Source organism: Sceloporus occidentalis, unplaced genomic scaffold (genome assembly GCF_023333645.1).
Source record: "Sceloporus occidentalis isolate IW3139 unplaced genomic scaffold, rSceOcc1.0.p SCAF_4, whole genome shotgun sequence".
In the NCBI taxonomy this organism is placed as follows: domain Eukaryota; kingdom Metazoa; phylum Chordata; class Lepidosauria; order Squamata; family Phrynosomatidae; genus Sceloporus; species Sceloporus occidentalis.
The window spans coordinates 133154062-133179339 of record NW_028316984.1 but is presented as its reverse complement, the minus strand read 5'-3'; the positions used below and the strand labels follow the sequence as shown (position 1 = coordinate 133179339).

General features: G+C 42.4%; 1 protein-coding gene across 3 annotated transcripts in view; it reads right to left on the bottom strand.

The window, feature by feature from the left end:
* LOC149314633 (C-Jun-amino-terminal kinase-interacting protein 1-like) overlaps window positions 1–25278 on the bottom strand; it is an 80548-nt gene that overhangs the window by 4178 nt on the left and 51092 nt on the right. For 2 of the 3 annotated variants that reach the window (XM_089521509.1, XM_089521510.1), the window contains exons 4-10: window positions 12156–12237; window positions 10209–11081; window positions 8659–8734; window positions 6976–7148; window positions 5866–5975; window positions 3944–4063; window positions 1022–1092 (exon numbers count right to left, since the gene is read on the bottom strand). In XM_089521509.1, coding sequence (XP_089377635.1) covers window positions 1022–1092; window positions 3944–4063; window positions 5866–5975; window positions 6976–7148; window positions 8659–8734; window positions 10209–11081; window positions 12156–12237 — 1505 coding nt within the window. Of the gene's footprint in view, window positions 1–853; window positions 1093–3943; window positions 4064–5865; window positions 5976–6975; window positions 7149–8658; window positions 8735–10208; window positions 11082–12155; window positions 12238–25278 lie in introns of all 3 variants that reach the window. The other variant, XR_016280945.1, reaches the window with a different exon arrangement.

The window sequence follows — 25278 nt, the reverse complement described above, 5'->3', positions numbered from 1 at the left end:
CCACCCTTCCTGTGTGATAGTGGGAAAGACTTTCAGACTACATAGCGCTGATCCAGACATTGTCCTGTCCAGGAAGTGCAAATGACAGCAATCATGCAAAAGACCTTCATATGACAATGTGCTGATCCTGTCATTGTCCCGTCAGTGAGGCGGACTTGTTCCATCCTTGCTCTTCATTTTGCATTAACGGAATAACCCATTAATGCAATTCCACTTCCCTGACAGGTTTAATGACAGGATTAGCATGTTAAGAATGAAAGTCTTTTACATGATTGCAGTCATGTATAGGACAAGGATGGACTTCACTCCTGTCCCCTGTCTGATAATCTCCTTTGTTACGCACATGTTACTAAATAGCCAATCTAGGATACCAGCAATTGTTTAATAAATTTCTATACTGCCTGATATCCCACCCCCCAAAAATCCTAGGTTACTGATAAACAGTAATACCAAAAAATGAAAGCAAAAGTACAAACATAAAGACATAAAATACACATCATCAGCCTTGGGTTACCTCTCCGAAAGAAAGAAAAGAAAAGAAAAGCATGTTAAAACTTGTCTTGGTCAATGATCTTAGCATATGGCAGGTTGATATAGGAGGAGGTGCTCCTTTAGGTCCAAACCATTTAGCATTTTGAAAGCAAAAACTGAGACTTCATATTGGGCTTGGAAGCAAATAGGAAGTCAGTAAAGCTCTTGAAACATCAAGTCATGGCCTAAGTAAGCAGCCCTAGCCAAACCTTTTGCTGCTAGGTTCTGAACCAAATAAAAACCATTTTCAAAGGCTTTCCTCCATATATGACATCACAGATCTTATGGGTGCAACATGAAAATGATGAAATGGCTACTACACCTTTGATAGTTGTGTGGAAGAGGGAATTTCAGAAGATGAAGCTTCAATGATAACCTGTCCCTGTTTCATGCTAGGTCTAGAATAACTGCAGAGGATCATGAAGAGAAAATGTAGGTCTCCTTTGCCATGAACTGCTCTGTTATGTTTTGATCACCTCCTGGAACTTACTTGTTGTTCTTTGGATGGTATCCACAGAATGAAATGTTCTTCAGCTGGAAAAAGTGGCTACATTTATTCACCTGCAGAACACAGAGCATTAGCAGTTAGATTTGGGCAACATTGGGATAGTCAAGGAATCAGAGGGCCATTTCTTGGAGAGAGAAAAAAAAGGGGGGGGAGCAATATGCATACAATTCCTCAATTTTGGGAGATCCAAGGAACAAATTAAAAGGTAGAAAAATCCTATAGTGAATGCTCAGAAATGGAAAACAAAGGAAATACCCTCAAAGGAGGAGTGGATGTTTAAACTACTGGACATGATGGAAATGGACAAGCTCTCAAGAGGAATCAGAAATGAACCGTCAAACTCCTATAAAGAAGATTGGGATAATATATAATTATGGCGCTTTACAGACCGCCCAAAAGGGCAGTCTGAAAAGCACCTTCATTTGGTGCGTGGAGAAGCCTCAGCGGTCAAACCACACGGCTCCTCCGCGCAGCAAAAAGAAGCTGCAAAATGCAGCTTCTTCTTGCGGCGCACTAATGACGCCGCAAGGCGCCAATGGCACACTTGCAGCGTCATTAGTGCTGCGCAATGTGCGGATGCTAGGCGTCCACGATGTCAAAATGGCGGTGCCCGTGTAGAACGGGCACCGCCATTTTGTACGCGCCGAGCGCATACTAGGGTTAGGGGCATCCAGAAAGGATGCCCAATTCTAACCCTAGTACGTGCTCGGCACGTACTAGGGTGCCCATGTGGAACGGGCCAATGTATCTCCAGAAAGTGTGGGGGGAGAATGTAGTTTTGGGAACGGAATGAGTTAAGTTGAATTTTTTCAGTCTGATTTATATTAAAGTAACAGTTGGAAAATCGAATTATGTTTAAATATAAAATCTAATGGCACTTACTTGAAATGAGCGAGATCGGCTTTGTATGAACATATTTACATATATTGCAAAGGAAGATTGTAAGGTAAATTATAAGTGTGTAAGTGCAAGTATAAATAAAATCATAAATATATTATTCTTTAACAGATAATCAAAAAATTGTATGGATTCAGTATAAAAGTTAGACTGGCAGAAAGGAACTAACGAATGAGGAATGTATGATATATATGTTGGTTGTTGGGGTATGCCTAGCTATATAATGTTTGTTTTGTTGTGGATATTGTTTTTTTATGGTTTGAATGATTGGTATAAATATATGTTCTTTTTATATATATTTTAAAATACCTAATAAAAATTATATCTAAAAAAAAAGGGAAAAAATAAAAGGAAGAAAGATTCTATATCTTGTTTTGGGAAATGAAAGGCCACTGTATAACTTTCCACAAGTTGTCTTTATTCTGCAAAAGCCTATTTGATGATAACAAGGAAGGACGCAGGCCATGGGGCTGGGTCTTGAAGGGTCTTACATGGGAACATGAAGAAGGGGTTTCAGGTTCGGGGTCACAGCAGTATAAGTGTGAAGTGATGCACTACCTGCACAAGGTCCCAGTGTTGCATTTTATCCTGATTAAATTGCAATAATCCATAGGCCTTGATTTTTTACTCACAGCCACTTCCTCTTACCTATAACTATTTACAGTTCACCATCCAGTAACCACTCTTGCTGTAAACATGATGGGACACGTTGTATGCATTATGTGTAGTTAATGGCTATGAAATGGATCTGTTCTGTTACTGGACTATTGGGTATCGCTCTCCTTGTACAACAGATTGATCCGGTCATTTACCCCAATATCCCAACCTAAATTTCTTGTCAGTTTCCACCTCATTGATGGGACAATAGCAGTGTTGTTGTTGTTTTTCTTGTTGTTGTGTGCCTTCAAGTCACTTTTGACTTATGGCAACCCTAAGGTGACCCTATCATGGGGTTTTCGCAGCAAGATTTGTTCAGAGGAGTTTTGCCATTGCCTTCCCCTGAGGCTGAGAATACGTGAGTTTCCCACATTGGCTTCATGGCCGAGCTGGGAAGTGAACCCTGATTTCCAGAATCATAGTCCAACACTCAAGCTCTCAAAGTCCAGTTACAATACCTGCTACAATTCTACATCACAAAGAATACCTGAATCTGTTTAATAAATCCACATGTTTTGGCAATTCTAGCATTCATTTAGGTGATCACTGTTTGATCCCCAAGAATGTAGCAGTGGGAAGAAGATAAGTTGCAAAACTGAAGACTTTGTGATGTTAAAGAAAGCTGATCTTAGTTTTTTGGTGCATAAAACAATATGTAATTGTGGCAATATTATTTATGCTTGTTCTAAGAAAAAGAAATAAATAAAATTTATATTTTGTTGGCCAAAACAAACTGAAGCCAGCAGTGTTTTGTTAAAATACAGCCTAATTAATATGTTTATGTGTGTACATAAACTTTATCTGTCTTTCCAATCCTGGGCTAGCTGACCTTGACTGACCCTGACAGGACAATTTCATTATTGACAAAATGCACTTTTTGAATGGCTTTGCTCCTTCCTCTTGAAAGCTCCATGTGAGCTACTTATGCAGAAAGGCTACTCAAAGGAGCTTTACCACAGAGATCTACAAAACACTGCTTAAAATAGTAGCAGAAGGCTTTAGCAATGCTTGATAGATTATTGGAGCAGCTTAGCAAACTGACCTTCCATTGCATCAATGTACCTACAGGCTGGGATCATGTAGTTTTATGTCTGGACTCTAAGGCATGAACACTGTGGTGCTCCACTATCTTATCTGGTAGACTCCTGCAGGAAATAGCAAGTAGTGTCAGGCAGAAGCCAGCAAATCATTATCTTGTTTGCATATTCTCTTCTGTTTACTAGCCAGAGGGTAGTTCTGAATTGCATCTTCCTGGAAGAAGTAATGAAGCATTCAGAGCATGGCTGGCTGGACTGTCAAGGGACCTGGAACCATGCTGGAAGCAGAGCCACACATGTAGTCAGAACTCACTTTGCTAGGATCCTTGGAGTCATCACCTTTCACAGCAATCTTGACTCCCCTCATGCTGATCTCCAGGACACAGCTGGAGGGTGGATTAAAGTGCACGGTGAGGCGGCGAGTAGTGGCAATCTGTGGAGAAAAAGAAAATATGCCAACTGTCTCACAGACTATCTGGATAAAAAGACATAAAGAACTCCAGTAGCACCTTTGAGACAAAATGGAAAGAAAATTGTTTCTGAGTCCACTGCCTCAGATGTCCATGAAAGCTTAGGCTATAAATGTCTTCTTCCCACTTAAGTACTCAAAGATATAGCCATGTAGTCTGTTCTAGTGTAAAAAGACATAAAGGATTCCAGGAACATATTTGAGACTACCTTTTGCACCCTCCAAAGGGAGACATAGCTGTGGTGGCACAGCTGTATGGTGTCCTGATGGCATCATCAAGGGCGTGCGTCATCTGGACACAACGCCCTGACTTTGCCCCCAGGCTGGCATACAGGGCCTTACTTGGTAGAGGCACCTGAACAGAACCAATTGCCTATAAAGATATGTCAGGACTGTCCTTGTTTTAAAGCATGCTTTACAGTCCTAGACAAGCTTTATAAGGTTAAACATGTGTATTTGCTTTTATTGGTGATTGTATTTCCTCCATTATAATTCCCCTCAGATAGCTTTATTTATATTTCAAGGGTATACTGCTTTATTTATAATATAATAATAACAACATTTTATTTCTATTTCCCATCTCTCCCTGCAGATCGAGGCGGGATTACAACAGTCAACAAATTTCAACAATAAAAACATATCAAATATATAGCATAAAAACATACATTACTATCGATACAATACAGTTGGTCGACTCTGCGTAAAAAGCATACAATACTAACAGAGGTGAGATATTTTACAGCAGGTTTGGTGGGTAGGCTCGCCGGAAGAGATCCATCTTCAGCACTTTCTTGAAAGCATCCAGGGTGGTAATAAGATGGATCTCTTCCGGCAAATCATTCCACAACTTGAGGGCCATGGTAATAAATGCTCTGCGGGATGTGGTCACTAGCCTGGTATTTACGTAGTCTAGTGATTTCTTCCCAGATATTCTGACAGTGCGGGGCGGATTGTGTAGGTAGAGGCATTTCCTCAAGTAACTTGGGCCCAAGCCATTTTGGGCTTTAAAGGTAATAACCAATACTTTGTATTGCGCCCGGAAGCTAATTGGCAGCCAGTGCAGAGATTTTAATATTGGTGTTATATGGTCAAACCTTGATGCTCCAGTGACCAATCTAGCTGCTGCATTTTGAACTAATTGAAGCTTCCGAACTTGGTACAAAGGTAGATTTATCCTTTTGTTTTCCATGTTGGAAGCTGTTGTACTGAAATAATAGGCTGGAATCCTGTTGTGTAATTATGTACTCATGACTGTTTTGTATTCATGGTCCTTAAGTAGCCCCTCAGTTAGGGGATACATAAGGAACATCAAAGTCCCCTGATTCCCACTTACTGGGCAGCAGCTGTGGTGATTGACAACAGTCTGTTCCCCTGTTGCTTGGGAAGTAGCTGGCTGACATGACAGTTCCCCCCACCCGCCATGCAAGCTGTCTCCGGCATGATGGGGAATTGCAACAGGGACCTGCTTCTTCCTGTTGCACCAGAGATTGCTCACTGAATGGGGCAGAAATTACAGTTAGCAGCTTCCTAATCGATGGGTGAAGAGATCCCCATCTATCACAGTGTCTGCTGTAAGTGGGGATTGGGGGAAATGGGACAGGATTTGCTGTGTTGCACTGTAATTACGTGCTCATGCATTCATAATATCCCAACAGGATTCCAACAGTATTTTCTAAACAAATAAAATGTCACACCTGCCTTCACAAACAAAAAAGGTCATGTGGAAAAACTAAATTAGCAGACTGGGAAGAATGGAGAAAATGTACCTTCTGCATAGCTGCACAGAGCACATCATTGCCTTTGTGATACGGAACCTGGACCGAGCCAAGAAACTTCACTCGGAATTGATCTACCCAGTCATTGGTCTTGCTTGAATCTGAAAAATCAAAGTCCAAGACAGGTGAGAAAAACACCCTGCTTATTGCTTCAGTCATTGCATAGTTCTCGAGCAACTGGACACAAGTTGTATATACAGTTGGTTGTCAACTTTTGTGGAGGTTAGGGGTGCAGCCCTCCCCCTCCCACAAAGGTAAAAAAACTGCTAATATAAGCCTGCTATTTTTTTTTACCCGAGGAAACACTTTTCTAGACATTTGTAGGTCCTCCAGCATGCCTTTATGCAGTGGCCCTGTTCGAGAGAGTGACAGGCCCTCCCGACTTGCTGTGGTGGCGAAGGCCTCCTCACAAGGAGACCTCCAATGATGCGGCAAAGGAGATACCGAGTGAGCCTCCCCCGGACTGCCATTCAGGCACAGGCCTCCTCACAAGGAGTTGGAAATTGACCATAGAATTGCACTGGAGAACCTACAAATGCCTAGAGAAGTCTTCTCTCTAGGTATCAGTAGATCCTCCAGTGTTTCTTTCTGGTGAACTTCTGCTAGACGCTGATCACAGAATCATGCTGAAGGACTTAAAGGTGACAAGGGCAAACACTGTTAACCATGAATAATCAAATCTGTGAATGCATAACCTAGAATTGTGGAGGGACAACTGTATCTAGATTACTTTGTAAAAGTCAGAATTTGTATACAGCAAGCTAATGGGGGCACGATTTCCTACAATGCATAAATACATGCGAAATGCACAAAGAGTTGTGTAAAAAGACAATTAAAGAGGTTATAATTTTTTTTCTTTATCTTGGGACCACACATAAATGGATTATGTCCATATCATAACAAAATTCAAAGATGTTAGTATTTGTATACAACTTTTATTCTCACCCTCCCACTTTAAAGGCTGGAATGTTCAAGGCCTTCACAAAGCAGATAACTGTGGGTTTGGAATGAAATGAATTGGTGGAGATGCACATCACAAAATCAGAATGGGTAGAAATGTTCAGATATGAGAGAGTAACAGAGTCATAGAAGGGTCAGTACCTGTCATATGATCTGGATCCTTGGTGACCTCAATAGCATAGTAAGCAGGGAAGATACCCCGATCACCTGTCCTCATATTATAAGCCTCATACCAATAATCCTCTGCTTGAACCTCCACCAACAACGGGTCATCCACCTCCAGTTCCAGTTCATCTTCATGACGAGGCACAAATCTGGTGAGAAAAAAAATCACTGCTAACCAAAAATCTAAAGGCAGACCCTGTGCAAAGTTTCAAGAAGGAAACCTGTAGGAAATTCCATTTATAAGGGACAAGTGGTAATAGCCTGAGATTTCATTGGCTAGGACATTTTCACTAGAACTGTAGAGGAAAGGATCTATCAACCAGTACTGATTTTATTTATCCAGTCCCAATGTAGAAGACACTACTCACATGAGCTGTGAAATGGCAGACAAGCTGTTCATGGAAGATGTCAGGATAACTTCCAATAAATTCAATAAATCCCTTCCTCATATAGCTGTGCAGTTTGCCACAGATGTCCCTCTTGTGTTACATTACTTTTGAGACAGAATTAGTATAGTTTGAGACTGCTTTAACTGCCATGACTATCCTGTGGAATCATGGGATTTAATAGTTTGGTGACGCACCAGAGTGCTCTGATAGACTAGAGTGAATACCCCATCAACCTATAAATCCCAGGATTCCATAGGATACAATCATGACAATGTTAAATTGTTTTATTTCTGCAGTGTGGAAACTAAAGTATCTGTGATTTTGAACAACCATTCCATAGGCTGGCCACATAATCTCAGGCTACAGAACTAGGTCACGGAACTCCATCTTTCTGTTAAGCAATCACTTCATGTAAATTGAGCTTCAAACAGGGTATACTTTAAATTGTGTGGAAAAGGTAATGTTTTTCATGCTGAGAACGAGGAGTTCAGACACAGAAAAGGACATTACGTACCATGTAGCTAGAACAGTCCAAGGGAGTGATGAAACACCAGACTATCCTGGGGAAGAACTGAATAAATTCAAGGAATAATAACACATTTGACATTCCCAAAGGATATAAATATTATAGGAGCCACGTCTGGATTCATAATCATAGAGGTCAGATATACTATCTAGAGATAGTGTTCAGCCAGCAAATAAGATTTCTTGATGTCCCAGGAATCTGGAACGGGTTTTATAATCTCTGTATGTTATGCAATTAAACCAAATTATAATATAAATTGTGTTATGTTTGTATTTTTTCATCCTATAAATCAGTGCTGGGCAACTTGCTGTTGGACTACAGTTCCCACCAGCACTAGCTGCCAGCATATTCAGTGATTAGGGGAGATGGGCGCTACAGTACAATATTTTGGAAGCTGCCCACTCAAGCTATCAACTGAAGTAATATGGGGTAGTTTTCGGTGTGCTGAGCTTCTGAAAAATAACATCTGCCCCAGCTGTATGAATCCTCACAATCAAAATACAATATATTGCTTACTAGGCCAAGTTGAAGATTTGACGTTTATTGAACTAATAAAATAAGTCCAAAGGGGTTTTCCAATCTATATTCCAATCATAGATCCAGGCCACTGAAAACAAGTTTATGCCCTAGACAATATTCCTCCAGCTCAAAATATTCAGCTGGGAGATGCTGCCGTTTCTGTGGAAGTGCATGAGGGAAGATGCCGTTATCTGAGCCAGAGGATTTCATCTCCATTCAACTCACCTGAAGACAGCTCGGTGAGTCTGCTCCTGCTCCTCCCCATTGATAATGCAAGAAAACAGTCCAAACGATTCAGCACCTAAAAATGAAAGGAGTGGGGGTGGGATGGGAAAATGCTACAGCATTTTAACAATCTTGTTGGGGTTTTTTAAGCCAACCTGTTTTGATCTTAAGTGGACAATATGCCAATCATTCAGTCCAGCCATTTCCTGTAGGAATCCATTAGGGAAAAAGCCAGTCTAAAAGATCTAGTTTATTTTCAATCCTTGAAGGGTATCTGCATGAGGATAACAAATACCTGGGCTATTAGCTTCTAGTAGAAGAGAACAAAGAATTGGAGATATATCTTTTCCCAACGCTGAGGATGGTATGAGAGAGATACTGTTGCTCATGTTGCATGCACATCTTTCTCTTTCTCATTGCTGCTAAACAGGCTTTGCAGTACTTGGCAGTCTTTTAAAAGCCTCAAAAACCATTTTAGCCACAAATGACAGTGGATGAAGGGAGAAGACACATGCCTACCAAAGGGCAATAATTTTCATATCATTTTCAGCTCTCTTAAAAAACTTTGCTTCTCTTCAGATCTACCATTGCTATCTACTAGGTCAGTGATCCCCAAACTGTGCTTTTTAAAGGATTTTGGACTTCAGCTCCCAGAATCTCAAGCTCTGGTGTTTAATATGGCTCCCAGAATCCCAAACTCTGGTCAATATTGCTAAGACTTATAGGAACTGAAGTCCAAAATCTCTTAAAGGGCACAGTCTGGGGATGACTGTACTAGGTCAGTGGCCCTTTAAAAGATTTTGGACTTCACCTCCCAGAAGCCTCAGCCATTGTTGGTGAATAGTCTGGGATTCTGGGAGCCTAAGTTCAGAATCCCTTTCAGAGCACAGTTTGGGTACCACTGTACTAGGTGAAGAAGACACTGGGAAAGTGTTATTGTCAAGAAAATTACTTAACACTTACAGAGCAAGATATGTGTAGAATATACCACATGAATACCTGCTTAATTTCATCTGTATACCTTTCAAAGTGCCTGTCTTGAGGTCTCCTATTTTATACTGTCTATACTCTTCAAGACTTTCTAAGTATGAAAACTGCTAGGAAGAAGTTTCAGAAATCCCTAAGAACTGCCAGTAATCAACAAGGTTTGCTGAAGTTCTAAGAAATCTCTAAGACATGAATTATTATGATTACTGAGATGTTCCACATTCCCTTCTCAGTTCACATATCAGCATTGCTGCCAGGTGATCTTAAATGCCGGAGCTTGGATAAATTACTTCTTGGGACTACAGTTTCCTTAATACTCCAAACAGCATGGGGTTATACTCCAAAAAAGTAACTTTCCTAATCTCTTCTGAACATACTTGCACTATGCATTCAGGTTGCAGGGAGGAAGGCCAAAAGATACCTTTTCTCTTGGAACTGCCCTTTTACTGCCTAGCAACCTTGTTAATATCCCACGATTTAATGCACTGCTATGAAGTTTCAAATCCCTCCCAACTCCCTCCACACCAGTGTTCACTGGTGATGACCCCTGTTTCTGCACTCACTAGAGGAGCGCGACCGACCACTCATGAAGACATTGAGGAACTTCTTGGAGAAATGGATGTCTGCCTCAGGGGTGGAGTCCTCAGAAAGACAAACTGAGTCACGTTTCAGGGCATCCTCCTCATACTCCTCCCCAATGGCTGATTCATAGGGTGAAGAGACGCAGTTGTCATAGACAGTGGCTGAGTCACTCTCATCACTGTAGCCTGAGTAACACTGCTTCAGGCTGACCAGTTCCAGCTGCACATCCTCATCCACTACCAGAGTGTATTTGACTGAATCATAGGAGAGAGCACTGGTGTCAGAACTCACTGATGCCCTCTGAAGGCTATGGCAAGGCCGGTAGCTGCCATTGCTGCTGCCATATACAGTCCTTGATCCATTCATTTTTTCCGGTGAGGACAAATAGTCCAACACCTCATCCTCTTCACTGATTGAAGTGTTGGGTTTTCCTGTCAGTTGTGGGTAGCTGGAAGTGTCTATGTCAGAGCTGATAGACATCCGGTTGTCACTGGACTGTGACATGAATGGCTTCTCGGACTCAAGAGGGTCAGAATTCTTTTGCACAGGTGTTAGGTAAATCTCCTCAGTAGCCTCCAGTCTCACATCAGTCTGGTAGCGAATGCGGTCCCGGTAAGCTTCTGGCCCCCTTGTCACTACCACCACAGTAGGGTTCTGTGGCGGGGGACGGTTGGTAGATTGTTGCTTCTCAGGTACCCGGGAGGAGACAACACAGGCTGGTGCAATCTGTGTGGCAGCTGTACGCCGGCACGGGCTCTCCGTAGAAGTGCCTCGATCTTTGGTGGAGGTTGTGCTGTTTTGATGAGTGACTTCATCACTCAGGCAAACGTGGTCATGGGGCGGGGTCTGCTCACCTGTGGAAAGTGGGAATAGAGAAAAACACAATGAAACAAGGGAAAGTTGATTCACAAAAGTAGCAAAAATATCTGTTTTATAGCTAGTCATTCAAGGGACCAAATCTAAAAGGTTGAGGGTAGCTGTCCTATAGGTATATCATTACATTACCTATCTTGATAGTCATAGTCAATAATAAATGCTTATACTGTTCAAATTCTTAATAATAAGATAATAATAGTGGCCAGAATTGTGTAAATGATTTAAGTATGAGTAAGCACCATAGTTATGGGGTTATGTAGGGACCGTGAATTTGTAATAGTTACAAGCGCATTGACTGAATCATAGGAGAAGGCACTGGTGTCAGAGCTCACTGATGCCCTCTGAAGGCTATGGCAAGGCTGGTAGCTGCCATGGCTATTCATGTCACAGTCCGATGACAACCAGATGTCTATCAGCTCTAACATAGACACTTCCAGGTAACCACAACTGACAGGAATGCAGGTTGTGCATTCTTAACTGCCACTGAAGATTCCACCAAATATTCTTTATTATCAACTGTTTATTTTTTACTATAGCTATTAAATATTCTTAACCCTGAGCAATTTCCCATGTTTTCCAGACTTTACAATGGATTTTACTTTAGCCCACATGTTTAATTTAAGGTGACATATACATGGGGATTCCTTCATTCTTAGTACAAAAAACTCAAGATGGCATACATAATAATCCTGTGTAATACGTTAGACAGGGAGATTTTTTTTCAGGGCCATCCAGTGTCTTGTTAACCTTACCACAGATTCACTTGAATTAATGTAATAGGTTTAGCTTGGGAAAGAAAGAAAGAAAGAAAGTCTGGTTTAAAAGACACTGAGGCAGGAAAAGTCAGCATATGACCCACTTGACAGTTAATACAACTACAATATACATTTCAAGATGCAGGCCAATTTGAAAAGTCACTAAGAGGATGTAGGCAGGAGGTCCACGCACCAGTGAAATGTACCATCATGCAAAACTCTGTGTGTATGTGTGAGTGAGTGAGTGAGAGTGGGAGAGAGAAAAGAGAACCAGTCTCTGCAGAGAGATGAACTCACCAGTTTTCAGAGGGGATGATGACCGGGACACTCGTTCCTGCCAACTGTGCTTTTTCCCCAGAGAGTTGTTATTCAGAGTGTCCTGAGGAAAAGAACAAAGCGGCCTTGTAGCTGCAAGGGTAAATGGCGCATGGCACAAAGGGGCCCCAACACTCCCCCACCAGCACTCCAGCCTATAGTCCTGCAGCCTCCTCCTCCCACCCACATCAGCCAGCTATTGTCTGTGTGCATTGCAAAAGATGGCTATTCAGAGGGCTCCAATAGCTAAGTCCATCTGTTGCTCCTGTTGCTGTAGTTAGAGAGGCCACTGTAGCTAAGAGCTAGTCTGATGTAGTTGGGTGAAGAGGGAAAAGAAGCAAAGCTATAGCAAGCCAAAAAAGGAAGTGCCCCATATCTTAATGAGAATGTAAAAGGATCGTGTGTTTGGTTCCTTTAACTTATTTAATACTGTGAGACTGAATGATACAGATCTTTAATGCAGAGACTATTTTCTCTTACTTAACTTATTCATTGCAATTGATGAAGTAAGTTGGAGTCCAAGAAAGCTAATGTCAAATAAAACCTGTTAGTGTTTATCATGCCATAAGACCCTTTGTTGTTTTAACTCATTCAGTCTCCATTGTTCCCAGTAGTTAAAGAATTTCCAGCGTTTTGGTATGTTCCTGCTGCTAAGAGACCAACTACATGTTACACATTATTATTTCCTAACCCACTCCAGGAAGTAGCCACTTCACTGGAAAAGGGGTAGGAAAACACTGAACATGGTAGCATCACTCACTGGCAGCTCATGGCCCAACAGATGGGTACCTTACAATACTATCTGGGGGTAAGCCCCCTCGTCTGCTCAGTCTGCTTCTTGGTGACATCTCATCATTAGTGCTGGGGGGAAAATAAATTTGCATTTTAATGTTAACTTTCCTAATTTGCCCTTCCAAACCAATCTGAGAACTAAAATGTTGTTATACTTGTGCCGCAGACATCCAATTTTAGGAAATAGAAAGTGCATTCAAAATTTTGTATATTAGTGAAAATAATGTACAAAATAACATCTATTTGGAAGAAATTGCTTGATAATGTGTATATATTCCACATCATGTATGGAAGAAGAAAAAACACATTAGGAGAAGTGATGTCTATAATTCCTTGTAAACCTTACACTACTGTTTTCTCCACTTCCTTCTTACTCATTTGTGGAAGTCCCAGGTCTTTGATACTTCTTACTGTATAAGATATATGCCAGGCCTTTTTTACTTCCCATATCCACTGCTAGTCCCTTCTGTCTAATTTATGTCTTTCAAGCTTCACATTTTCTGGAACAACTTCTCTTTACACATCATTCAGAACCTTCCCAAATCTTTTTCTGCTCCAGCAATTTCCTCTTCACTGAATCTCCTGGAATTAGCTTATTTCCTTCCCATACAAATTATTTTCTCAGTTGTGTTTTACTCAGATAGGATTCTTCTGTGGCCCTTTGGCATTCTTCCTTTGTTTTTCTCAACATCCTCAAAACAAACAAACAAACAAAAAACCCAAACCCAAACCGATTGCTGGAGCTTTTGGAAAGTTCAGGTGCTACTTTCTCTAGTCACCTTGTTTCCCCTACAATGTACTGAGTTTCAGCATGCAAGAGTGTCCTGGATCTTGCAGGCTGTATGAAACAATCAATAGGCAAAGGGCACACTGTGCTAAGAGTATGCCAGTTCTCTCTCCAGCCAAATAAAGAGAAAGGCCAGTAGCTTTGAAATCTACATTGGTGAAAAATAGACACCCCCCCCCCCCCGGCCACTGTGAGGCATCCATGACCACCAGCCAGGCTTCCAGCCATTTTGAACATCTATAGAGTCAGCCCCATTCCTGCCAAATCATACACACAAGAGGGTGCAGTAGCAAAAGAAAGAGCTCTTTCCATGACTGAAACAATGACCAAAACAAGGAATTATGAGATCATACTCTTGTAGCAGGAGCTGAGAGAACACTAAGCAACAGTTTCAGTATGATAAAGACAGTCTGCATGATTTGAGGAAGAAGCCATCAAATTAGAATGATCCTGGAAAGGCAAGCTGAGAAAAGGATATATTGCTATTGCTACCTACACACACACACACACACACAGTCGGCCCTCCAAGTTCACGAATTGTTTATCTAGGGATTCAACCATCCATGGTTTTAAAATATTCAAAAAAATATATCCTGTACATTCCAAAAAGCAATCCTTGACTTTGCCATTTCATACAGGGGCACCATTTTTCTATGCCATTGTATGTAATGGGACTTGAGCACCCACAGATGTTGGTATTCACAGGGGGACCTGGAATCAGCAGATACCAAGGGCCCATTGTATATTCCTTGAGCCAGTCCATCCTTGATGCTATTTACTGCATTCACTTTGTATGTATGAGATGGAGAGGGGTCCAGTAGGTCACACAAAAGATGGGATTTGTTTGTCAAACAAAGAATTAACCGAGGGGGATCACAAACACTGTCTCTAAAAAATTAATATCCTAAAGCAACCATCCATTACCATTCTTCAAAGGAAAACACTGTTCCTGGCTCCAGAAAAATGAGATATTTATAATGATATATAGTTGGATGGAGGGTGCCTGGATGTCTGAGAAAAAGGAAGCAGTCTATCCTTCTGCAATCAGAGTTTGCATCCAAATTTGGAAAGACAGGAATTTACCTGAAGCCAAAAGCTTGGCACTCTGGAGTTTATCAGACATGAGAAATTGGAAGTATAATCCAATGGCAATCCGAACACAATCATGGGGTTTAACGTTATTGCGTGATAGAGTACCACACGCAATTTCGGGCAATGGGAAGTCAGTCTGAACTCAATCATGGGGTTTCACGTTATTGTGTGAGAGGTGATCACATGCAATTTTGGGCAATGGGAAGCTATTTTCGGGCAATGGGAAGTCAGTTTGAATGCAAATCGAATTCACGTGAATGCATTCTGGCCCCACTTTCTTTTCATTCAAAATTAAGAGAAATTCCTCCCATGTGATAAACTCCTCTCTGTCCTATCTGATCTTTTGACAATTGAAGAGCCACAATTGTGTAGTCATAATAGTGCACAGTTTGCGAAAGTTACATTTTACTAACTACAACTCCCAGAATCACCCAGCACTATTACTACTTACTACTGACCATGACAGCTGTGAGATTCTAGGAGCTGTGGCAAAAATGACCCAAACCTTTTCCAAGCTCTTTTACACTTGCTGGACTGGGCTATGGGAAATCCAGGTTAAATACCCACAGAGCCAAAACTCACTGGGTGACTTCTAACCTAGGCTATCACATAACATGGGGAGGATGTAAGCTATATACATGACATTGAGTCCATTGGAGAACAGACAGAATATAAATGAAACTTGAAAAAAAAATAAAGTTAAATGTTGGGAATCTCTACATCGCTACCCTCTATCCAAAGAGGGTGCCTTAGCATCCATCTACCCTGATATTAACCTGTGCCTCTACACTGCAATGAAGCAATAGTTTGATGCAGTATTAAAAAAAACCCTCTATCACACCAGGGCATTTTGACACTGTGCCCAGTGAGCATAATTCCTAAAGAACTCACTGTTTTTGGCAAGAAAAAAGATTTGACTTTGTGATAATATTATCAATGGTAATATATTACATATTAATTTGCAAATACTGGGAAAGAAGTTTTATATAAATAGAAAACATAAATTAAAGCAATATCTGGTCATTTTATCCCATGTGATGTTATGTCTTTATTGGATTACTTGAAAGGGCTTTTGGAACAGACAGATGCAGATTTCAAGCATTTTAGAGCAGGAGGCTTAAATTGCCTTTGATCCACTCCTCTGCTATTTATGTGAAAGTTGACTATTGCTAATGTAGAAGAAAGGCATCTATAATGAGAATGAGCATTCTGGCCAACAGTGATTTTATATTTGCATACAAGACTAAACTGAAGCAAAAAAATGCACAAACATTTGTGTGATCATGCCTTTTATCTGGTTTGTTAAAATCTGCTAATAATTTCTTTGCTTACAACTCAAGTCAGAAATTCAGTATCCTTAAGCATACATAACTTGTACCCCTGAATTAGAGATACTGTTTTTGATACATAATGTATTAATTATGTGCAAGTGTAGGCTGTATTTCAGAGGAAGGCAATCACAGGTGACTTCTGAATATTCCTTACCTAAGAAAACTCTATGAAATTTAGGAGATTACAACGATCTGACAAATGATTTAAAGACATACACACACAGGATGGCAACACATTATAATCATATTGAGAACTAGTTCATTCTACTGAGTTATGGGGATGATTAATATAATAATAAGATGGTCTCTGTATGTCAACAAGGCAAAGGCTACATTTTAAATAAGTACATAGGACTTGGATTTCAATCCACAGGCTAAGCAGAACACCAATTGAAATGCATGCATGCTAGAGTTCCCAAACTGATCTCCTCAGAATTTTCACTCTCCATTTGTGTAGCTGTACCCACTGGACTTTGATCTCAATCTATTTTATTAACCATTCTATTGGGAATTGTTTTTTAATGGTATTTTTGGGTGGGAGGGAGATAGGGGAACTAGGATCTAATATGTCCTGTTATTCTTTTATCTAGTGATATTCGTGTTTGATTTTATTGTTCTTGTTTGCTGTTACCTGCCTCGATCCAATACAGGGAGAGGCAGGATACAAATAAATGTTGTTGTTGTTGTTCTAATTTCAGTATTATCCCAGGCCCTGAGGGTTCTGGGCAAAAAGTGAGAACCAGGGATGGCTCTAGTGATGCCATTAAGCACAAAATATTAAGTACCAACTACAGGTGTTCATCACTAGTCATTCAAACATCTCCACAACACCACAACCCCCCACCACATTTTCCCATTTGGATATTAAGAGAGAAATCTTAGCTAAAGGTGCTGTTCCCAGATCAAGGTGAAATGAAGGGATAATTTCTTCTCACCAATTTAGGGAGACAGGCTAATGAACATTTAATCTAACCTATTTGCTTCTGGCCAGAAGATGGATGCAGAACAGAGTAGAGGATGGACCCTGGTGTCCTAACAACTGGAAGGGAAGGACTAAGCAAATACATAGACACCCACTTGGAGAGTCTTTGAAATTTGCTGCAAGAAATCAATTCATTCTTCCCTATTGTAGCAAGCTGCTGCTTTACTAGATGAACGTCTGCACATAGCCCTTTCCTCTTGCCCAGACAGCAGCTCATCAAAACTGGAGAATTTGTACTTTAGCTTCATGCCTGGAGATGATCCATGAAAACTGGTCACTCAGGACCAGTCCCTGAGCTCTCATAATCCTAATGCACGCTGCTGTCTGAAATTATATTGTCTGAATGGGTTGTCCACACATTTTGTTGACAGAGATATCATGTCCATAGACCAGATTCCTGGATTATAGCAGTTCACAGAAATAAGGCAAAGGCAAAAAGCATGGATATTTAATTTGAACAAATCATACATGAAGGCACTAATGGGAATCATTCCCAGGGATGGGGAGCAACATGTACAGCAACTAGGGTTGCCATAACCCGGTGGGAGGCGTGACTCCCCCGCTTTCTAGGGGGTGTTCCCAGTCCCGTCACGCCTTTGGGTGACTGTCCGGCTCCTGGCCCTGCTGCATCCCTATAGTGTGATGAGCGCAACAGCCAGGGCTGGAGCTGGCAGGGGAGGGCTCTGCTGCTCTGCCTTGCCCCTATTGGCCAGCCCTCCCAAGGAGGGCTGGCCAATACTCAGGCAGGGCAACAAGGCACGAGGAGGAGCAGGGCCAGGCAGGTCAGCAGCAGCAGTGGCCCCCGCCCGTCCAGGCAGGCCGCTGGGAGAGGGGAGGAAAGGGCCCTGGCCTCTGGGGCAGCCCAGCCTGGAAGGAAAGGGCCCTTTCCTGGAACCCCTGCTCCCCAGCCCTCCTCCTCCTCCTCCTCCTGCTCTTGCAAGGAAGGGGCTTTGAAGTGCCGGGAGAGCTGCCTCACTAAAGGGGAGGGGCGCCTCAGGGATCCAGCCGTCGGAGAGGAAGAGGAGGAAGAGCCTCGGCAAGGCTCAGGAGGAAGGGGCTGGCACCCGGGAGAGGCAAGAGGGCACCTTCCAGGCCCCTCCTGGGCCCCAGGCTCCCCCCAGGATCGCCCCCGTCGGACATTGGAAGCCCCCTCCCTAAGGCCCCCCAAACACACACCCCTCTCCTTTCTAACCCTCTCTCTGACTCCCTCTCCCCCTGTTACCCCACTTTAACTGAGCCCTCTCTAACCCCCTTCTATCTACCACCTTCTCTCCATCTAAACCCCCCTCCAACCACTCTCTATCTACTTCCCCCTCTCTCTAACCCAGTGATCACCAAACTTTGCTCTTTAAGTAATTTTGGACTTCAGCTCCTAGAATCTCAGACTACTGAGTAACATGTCTGAGGCTTTTGGGAGTTAAAGTCCAAAATCTCTTAAAGGACACAGTTTGGGAACCATTGCTCTAACCCCCTTATTTAATAATAATAATAATAATAACAGGATTTATTTATATACTGCCCAATCACTGGGAATCCGAGCAGTTTGTGAAATTCACAGATAGCCAAACTACACAGGCAGATCAGCTCCTGGCACTGAACAAGAAGAGCTCTGCCATGGAGCCACAACTAGGGTTGTCATAACCCGGCTGCAACCGGGTTTTTCCCGGTTTTGGCAGCACCTGCCTGTTCCCGCCACGGGTGCAGCCAAAAACCGAGAAAAGCCCGGTTGCAGCGGGGTTGCTAGGCAATCCTGGGTCCTCGCTGCCCTCCTCCTCCTCCACCGTGCATGGCCACACGGAGGAAAAGGAGGGCAGCGAGGCCTGGGGCGGAGGAGGCTGCAGGGAGGCAGCGCCTCTTGGGCGCCGCCACGCCAACCTCCCCGCCTCCCTGCAGCCTCCTCGCCTCCTTCCTGGTCCCCGCGGGGGCCAAGAAGGAGGCGAAGCCCTGGCCATCGCCGGTGCTCTCCCCGCCTCCTTCCTGGTCCCCGCGGGGGAACGAGGTGAGGCCCCGGCGATGGCCGGTGGCCTGCTTGCCTCCTTGCTGGTCCCTGCGGGGGCCAGGAACGAGGCGAGGCCCTGGCGATGGCCGGCGGCCTGCTCGCCTCCTTCCTGGTCCTTGCGGGGGCCAAGAAGGAGGCGAGGCCCCGATCCTGGCCTCCGATCGCGGCGAGGCCCGGGGCCCAGGCGGGGAGGGAAAGCCTCCTTAAGTGGAGGCTTTCCCTCGCCGCTTGGCCTCCGCTCCCCGCCGCGATCGCGAGGGAAAATGTAGGACAAAATTTTCAAATGTAGGACACATTTTTGAAAATTTTGTCCTACATTTTTCCCGGTTTGGAGGTCCGGCACTATGGCAACCCTAGCCACAACGAACTACATTTCCCAGAATTCCATAGCATTGAGCCAGGGCAGTTAAAGTACTGTCAGACTGGGTTATTTCTGCAGTGTGTATGTAGTCTGAGAGCCCTGCAGAGGGAACAACTCTGGTGCTTTAGAATTTAAGCCCATCTAACCCCCCTCTATCTAAGCCCTCTCTAGCCCCCTCTATCTAACTCCCTTATTTAAGTCTCTTCTAAGCCCCCCTCTAACCCCTCTCTATCTTACTCCTCTTTATCTAACCTAACCCCCTCTAGGTACCCCATCTAGCCCTTCTATAGCCCCCTTTTCTCAACCCCCCTTATTTAACCCCCCTTCTATCTAACCCTATATATTTTTTTAAAAACCAGCAATTTTTGTGTCCTCCATTTTTATAAAAGTGTCCTACATTTGTCCTACATTTGTCCCAGTTTGGAGGTCCTGACCTATGGCAACCCTAACAGCAACCAACTCCAAAAACTCACATTTTGGTTCATGGAAGTTTCTAGAACTTTTAGACAAAACCAATGCTTGCCCTGAGCTATGTGCAGAATTTAAAAAAAACAACAACAAAAAAACAAAAATTAAGATTCTGCCTTCCAATATTTCATTTGAATCTAGGATATACAGTTTTGTGTTTCATGTGTTTTGAAAATTCTGGCCTGGAAAGGGTTACATACAGACCACAACTCTCACTACCTCCACAGTACCTCCTACATCTGCTCTGACAGACCAGCACAAATAGTTTGGAAAGAAGTCTGCTGACATAGCCGACTGGCCTGAAAACTCCTGCTCTGCTCATCTGGAAGTACACAACCCTGGCATCCAGATTTTGTGCTGCTCTGTAACTGGCAATCTGAAGAGAAAGCAGTGACATAAAAGCTTCATTTAATCTAGCAATGTATTCAGTGCTCCCTCTTAGTGAGAAGAGCAGTGCTGTTGTAGGCCCCACCTCAACAAGTCAAGGCTTCCACACACTTTAATAAAATAGGAAGAGGAAGAGACTGAGAGAAATTTCTCCAAGAAATGACTAATTTCAGTGGACTTTTCCCAGAACAAGATGGTGAAAAAATAATAATACCCTCAAGAAATCTGACAGAGGATAAAGTCAGCTGGCTGTCTCTAAAGCCACATTTCATCTCTATGAATATGGCATACACATACCTCATTCACCTAGTTCATATAGCACATCAACTACTGACTTTTCATCACCAGCCTGCCACTCTTACTCGCCACCCATGCATTCCATTATATACCCATTCACACCTGCTGATGAAACAATTATATGGACAGATAGTCAAAACCACTCTCCTCACTCACACATGAGAATTGCTTCCCTATACCTAATCCTTCCCTTGGGTGCAAGCTTGGAACTCCAATAGAATATGGGGAAGCAGAACCTGATTCTAAGCTAGTAGGGCACTAGCACTGAGTAATTCCACTATCTTTTTGGTCTTTCCTGAACTAAGAAGACCTTCTTGTTAATTTTCCTACTTCTCATCTCACTCTTCCCCTCCTCTTCCCCTCCCAATTGTAGCAATTCTATAGCTGGAAAATGTCCCCCTGTGATTATCACTGGGGGTTACTTTCCCAGTCCCTGAGTCACATCAATCTAACACAGCTCAACTCCACTGGCTTCACTTATAATGATATGTTACAATGTACAAGGAACTATCCTTCCTCTTTCTAAGAAATCTGAAGCAGCATTTTAATCACACAACAATTCTGTGAGATATTTAAGTTTGCTGACTTGTTAAAGACTATCATATGAATTTTATAGCTGAATATCGAATAGAAGCTGTACTATCCAAATCTAAGTGACCAGCCACACCACCACACTGGCTCACCCTAGCCACTAAAATAGTAGCAAAATATACTTACTCGAAAAGCAAAACCTTGAGCCCAAATATTGAGCATTGCCTCTTCCTTCACATTTGTAAATGTGGTACTATATGTAGGCAGGAAAAACGAAATACACAAATATAGGATGGGTGATTTCTGGCTTGAAAGTAGTATATGCAAAAAGGATCTAGGATCTAGGAGTCTTAACTAAAAGCTAATCATGAACCAGCAGTGTGATGCAGTGGCAATAACAAGTCAATGCAATTTGTACTGCATCAGCATGAGATTCCACTGAACGTTAGAAAGAACTGCTTTACTATAAGAGCTGTTCCACAGTGGAATAAACTGCCTGGAAGGGTGGTGGACTCTTCAAACAGAAATTGGATGGGCATTTTTTCAGGGGTGCTTTAGTAGTCCTTGTGGTCACTTCCATCTCTACGAGTCTGTGTTAAGATTTGTAAAACTACACCTAAAAATGTAAGTGAGAGAAGGACATGTTTCAAAACACATACAAACCACAACTGGCTGCAAAAACCAGTTCTCATAATATATTTCAAAGAAGGCACATACAATGAATGTCCATGGGATTCTGGAAGTTAATTCATATTTGTTAATAGTAGAATCAAGAGATGGAAGGTACTGCAAAAGTAATATAGGGGCTCTACAGACTGCCCCTTTTCGTGCTGGATCGGGGCCACTGCAACGTAACTGCACGCTATGGCCCCTATCCGGCCTTTCCACAGCATGAAAAGGAGCCACAAAAAGTAGCTCCTTTTTGCACCCTGGAAAGGGTGCCATAGCTGCGTTACCACAGCTTGATGGCACCTCTTTGGCGCTGCATCAGATGGATGCAGTGCCGGAGAAGCACCATGTGTGGAGCAGCGTGCAGCATCATGGCACTCTGAGGTTGGGGTTGGGGTGTGCATCATCTGGACGCAACGTCCTGACTCCGCTCCCAAGCCGGCCTCAATGGCTGGTCTGAAGAGGGCCATAGACTGCCTGCACAGGAAATACACAGTTAAACTGTCCTTCATAGATGGCCATTCAATGTCTATTTAAAAATCTCAAATGAAGGAGACTCCACCACCTTTCAAAATACCCTGCTCCACTGACAAATGGCTCTTTAAGTGTTTTATTTGGGATCTCTCTCATGTAATTTAAATTCATTGCTTATCTTCTGGACCACCACCAAGCTTGCTCCATCTGCCACATGACAGCCCTTCAGATTTTTAAAGAAAGTTACCATAGTAGAATGTAAAGAAAAGGTTAACCCCACCCCCCCCCACGTGACAGAATAATTAAAAAATGCCCACCTATCCACAACAGATGTATTTTCCTTTTAACACTTCCCCCCAAAGATATCCCATGGTCTGTTACAGATATCCCATGGTCTTGTCTAGATTAGTTCTAAACAAGGTTAAGAGTAGCAAGAGGCAAGCCTGCTTGGTGGTACAGAGGCTAAAGATCACTCTGAGGTGAAAGCAAGTGGTGTATCTCTTGAGATCATTTCAGGAATGGCTGAGGTCCCCATACTCCTGTGGGAACACTGCAGTCTGTGAGATTCTTACAGTAGAGGATCTACACTCTCCTATGGAAGCTGGTAGCACCTGGGGCACAGTTGCTATGAGAGGCTTCTATCCCTGTCCCTCTTTTCACCACACAACTCTTCTTTTCCTCAGTTTGCACTTTAATACCCTCCACTGTCAACTGCATAATGACATCAGTTCCCAACCCCCTCCTGCTCCATCCCTCCACCCAAGTCTTTACCATCTGCCACCGAGATCAGCACCTGCCTCTCAGGGGGCTTTCCATGATTAACGTCATTGGGAAAAATCTTCTTATTTAGTAAGTGGTGCTGCATCCATATCACTAAAAATAGCCTTTTGTGCATGTGGAGCTTTCCTCACTTTACAGACTAAACACAGAGAGTCAGAAGAGGGATCACAGATGGCCAGCCTGTGAACAGTTATGGTGGTGTGGAACATTAAGGCCAATATTTCCACCCACTCCAAATGCATAAGGAACATTGTGTCTAGGGGTAAGTTAGAATCATCCTTCAGTATCACACAGCTCAGATGAATGGCTCATTCAAGCTTTTCTCGTCATTTCTTAACATGTATGTTCCTTAAAAAAATTAAATAATCTGTTTTTCTCAATTGCTACCAATAAAAATGCTCCACATCATAAGCCCTTCCTGCCTCTCCAACAAATGTTTTGTTCCCTTACATCTAGTGAAATGAGTTATTAAACCTGTTCCACAATAAAATTTATTAAACTTTTAATACTTTTAAAAAATGTCATGAGGTTCATTTTTAATGTACTTGTTAACAAACTAAAATGGCTATCCCTCTGGGATTTATTTTCTCCCACTATACATAGTTCTGTTTCAAGCAAATTCCATGGATTCATTATTCTTTCCCTCTGGCTACCATCCTTCTTAAGCCGCTAATCTTGCTCAAAAGGTGAACCCAGAGCTTTCTTCCCTTACAAATGTATGATTAAACTGATTATAAGTAACACTGGTGTGAGTGAAAATGGTTCCACAATCTGCTTAACCCAGCCTCAGATTCTCTGCGCCACTCATTTCTAGCTTCGGTCCCTACGCAAATACAGTAGAGTCTTGATTATCCAACCTTTGATTATCCAACATTCTGGATTGTCCAAGGTCGCTGCTCAGTGATTTCTTTACATTTTCAGAGGACTGAACTGTTTATACAGTACATATTGTACATCACAATGTTGATCAGTGATTTCTTTACATTTTCAGAGGACTGTTTATACATTACAATGTTATTCCTATAACGTTACTGCAATGTTACTTTTACTGTTACTGCAATAAAACTTCAATACGTTTGCAATTCATAGTGATTTCAAGGCTTTTCTTGGACCCTTCGGATTATCCAACATTTTCAGCTATCCAACTATCAGCCCACCTGTTTATGTCGGATAATCGAGACTCTACTGTAATGCTAACAAACAGAAAGGAAGAGTAACAAAGACTGAATAGCATACATAATACGCAATTTATAAAATACTCTGGCGCAGGATAAATAGGATAATATGGTTTTACTTTCATGTAAAGAATTTCTGGAGAAAACTTGGCATGTCTCAATCCTTTGATAGAGAGAAGGGAAAGAATACATGCTTTGCTACTATCTGATATTTTCTAGCCAAAAGGATAGCCCTCTGTAAACTGAATTCTTTATGCACACTTACCTGGGAATAATAAGGTTCATTGAACACAGTATGAACTATTCCCAAGTAAACATGCGTAAGCTTGTGTTGCTCCAATCTCTGCACTCTCTTGCATGCTCAAAAGCAGACCCACCCCCTCAGATAAACTGTTATCCCAGGCAAAAGTCTCCTGAAAAATGGGATTAACTACCTGCTGGATCCTAGCCACTACTCTCAATAGCATCATTTCTGAGAATGCAGTTGTTTTCTCTCCAAATTGTTCCTAGCCTTAGCTGGAAGCTCTGCCTCTGTAACTCATCAGGACTTGATCTAATCCACAGGTTACTAGCTCTTAGCTCCAAAATAGAAAGAGCACATACCTCTGAGGATATTCAAAGCTCACTACTGTTGGTGTAATAATTTTCACTAATTGCTACTCATTCCATATCTGGCACTATGGGAAGCAATATGTTAGGTAAACACAGCATCTTGAGCTCCAGTACCTCTCCTTTCAAAAATTCAGTACCAATTTACCTGTCCTTTAAATTTCAAATTCCAAAACATCCCTGTTGCCACTGAATCCTCTAATTTTGTCAGATAGAAAGCATGAACAGCTCCAGATGAAGGACTAGGTCCAGAATATCTGACCAACAAACCCCAATAATGCCATCACATTCTGGCCCTCAAGCTATGCATGTAAAAGGAAGAAGGCTGGATGCTTGAGTTTAGGAAAGTGTGTGTGTCTTCGTCACTTGTC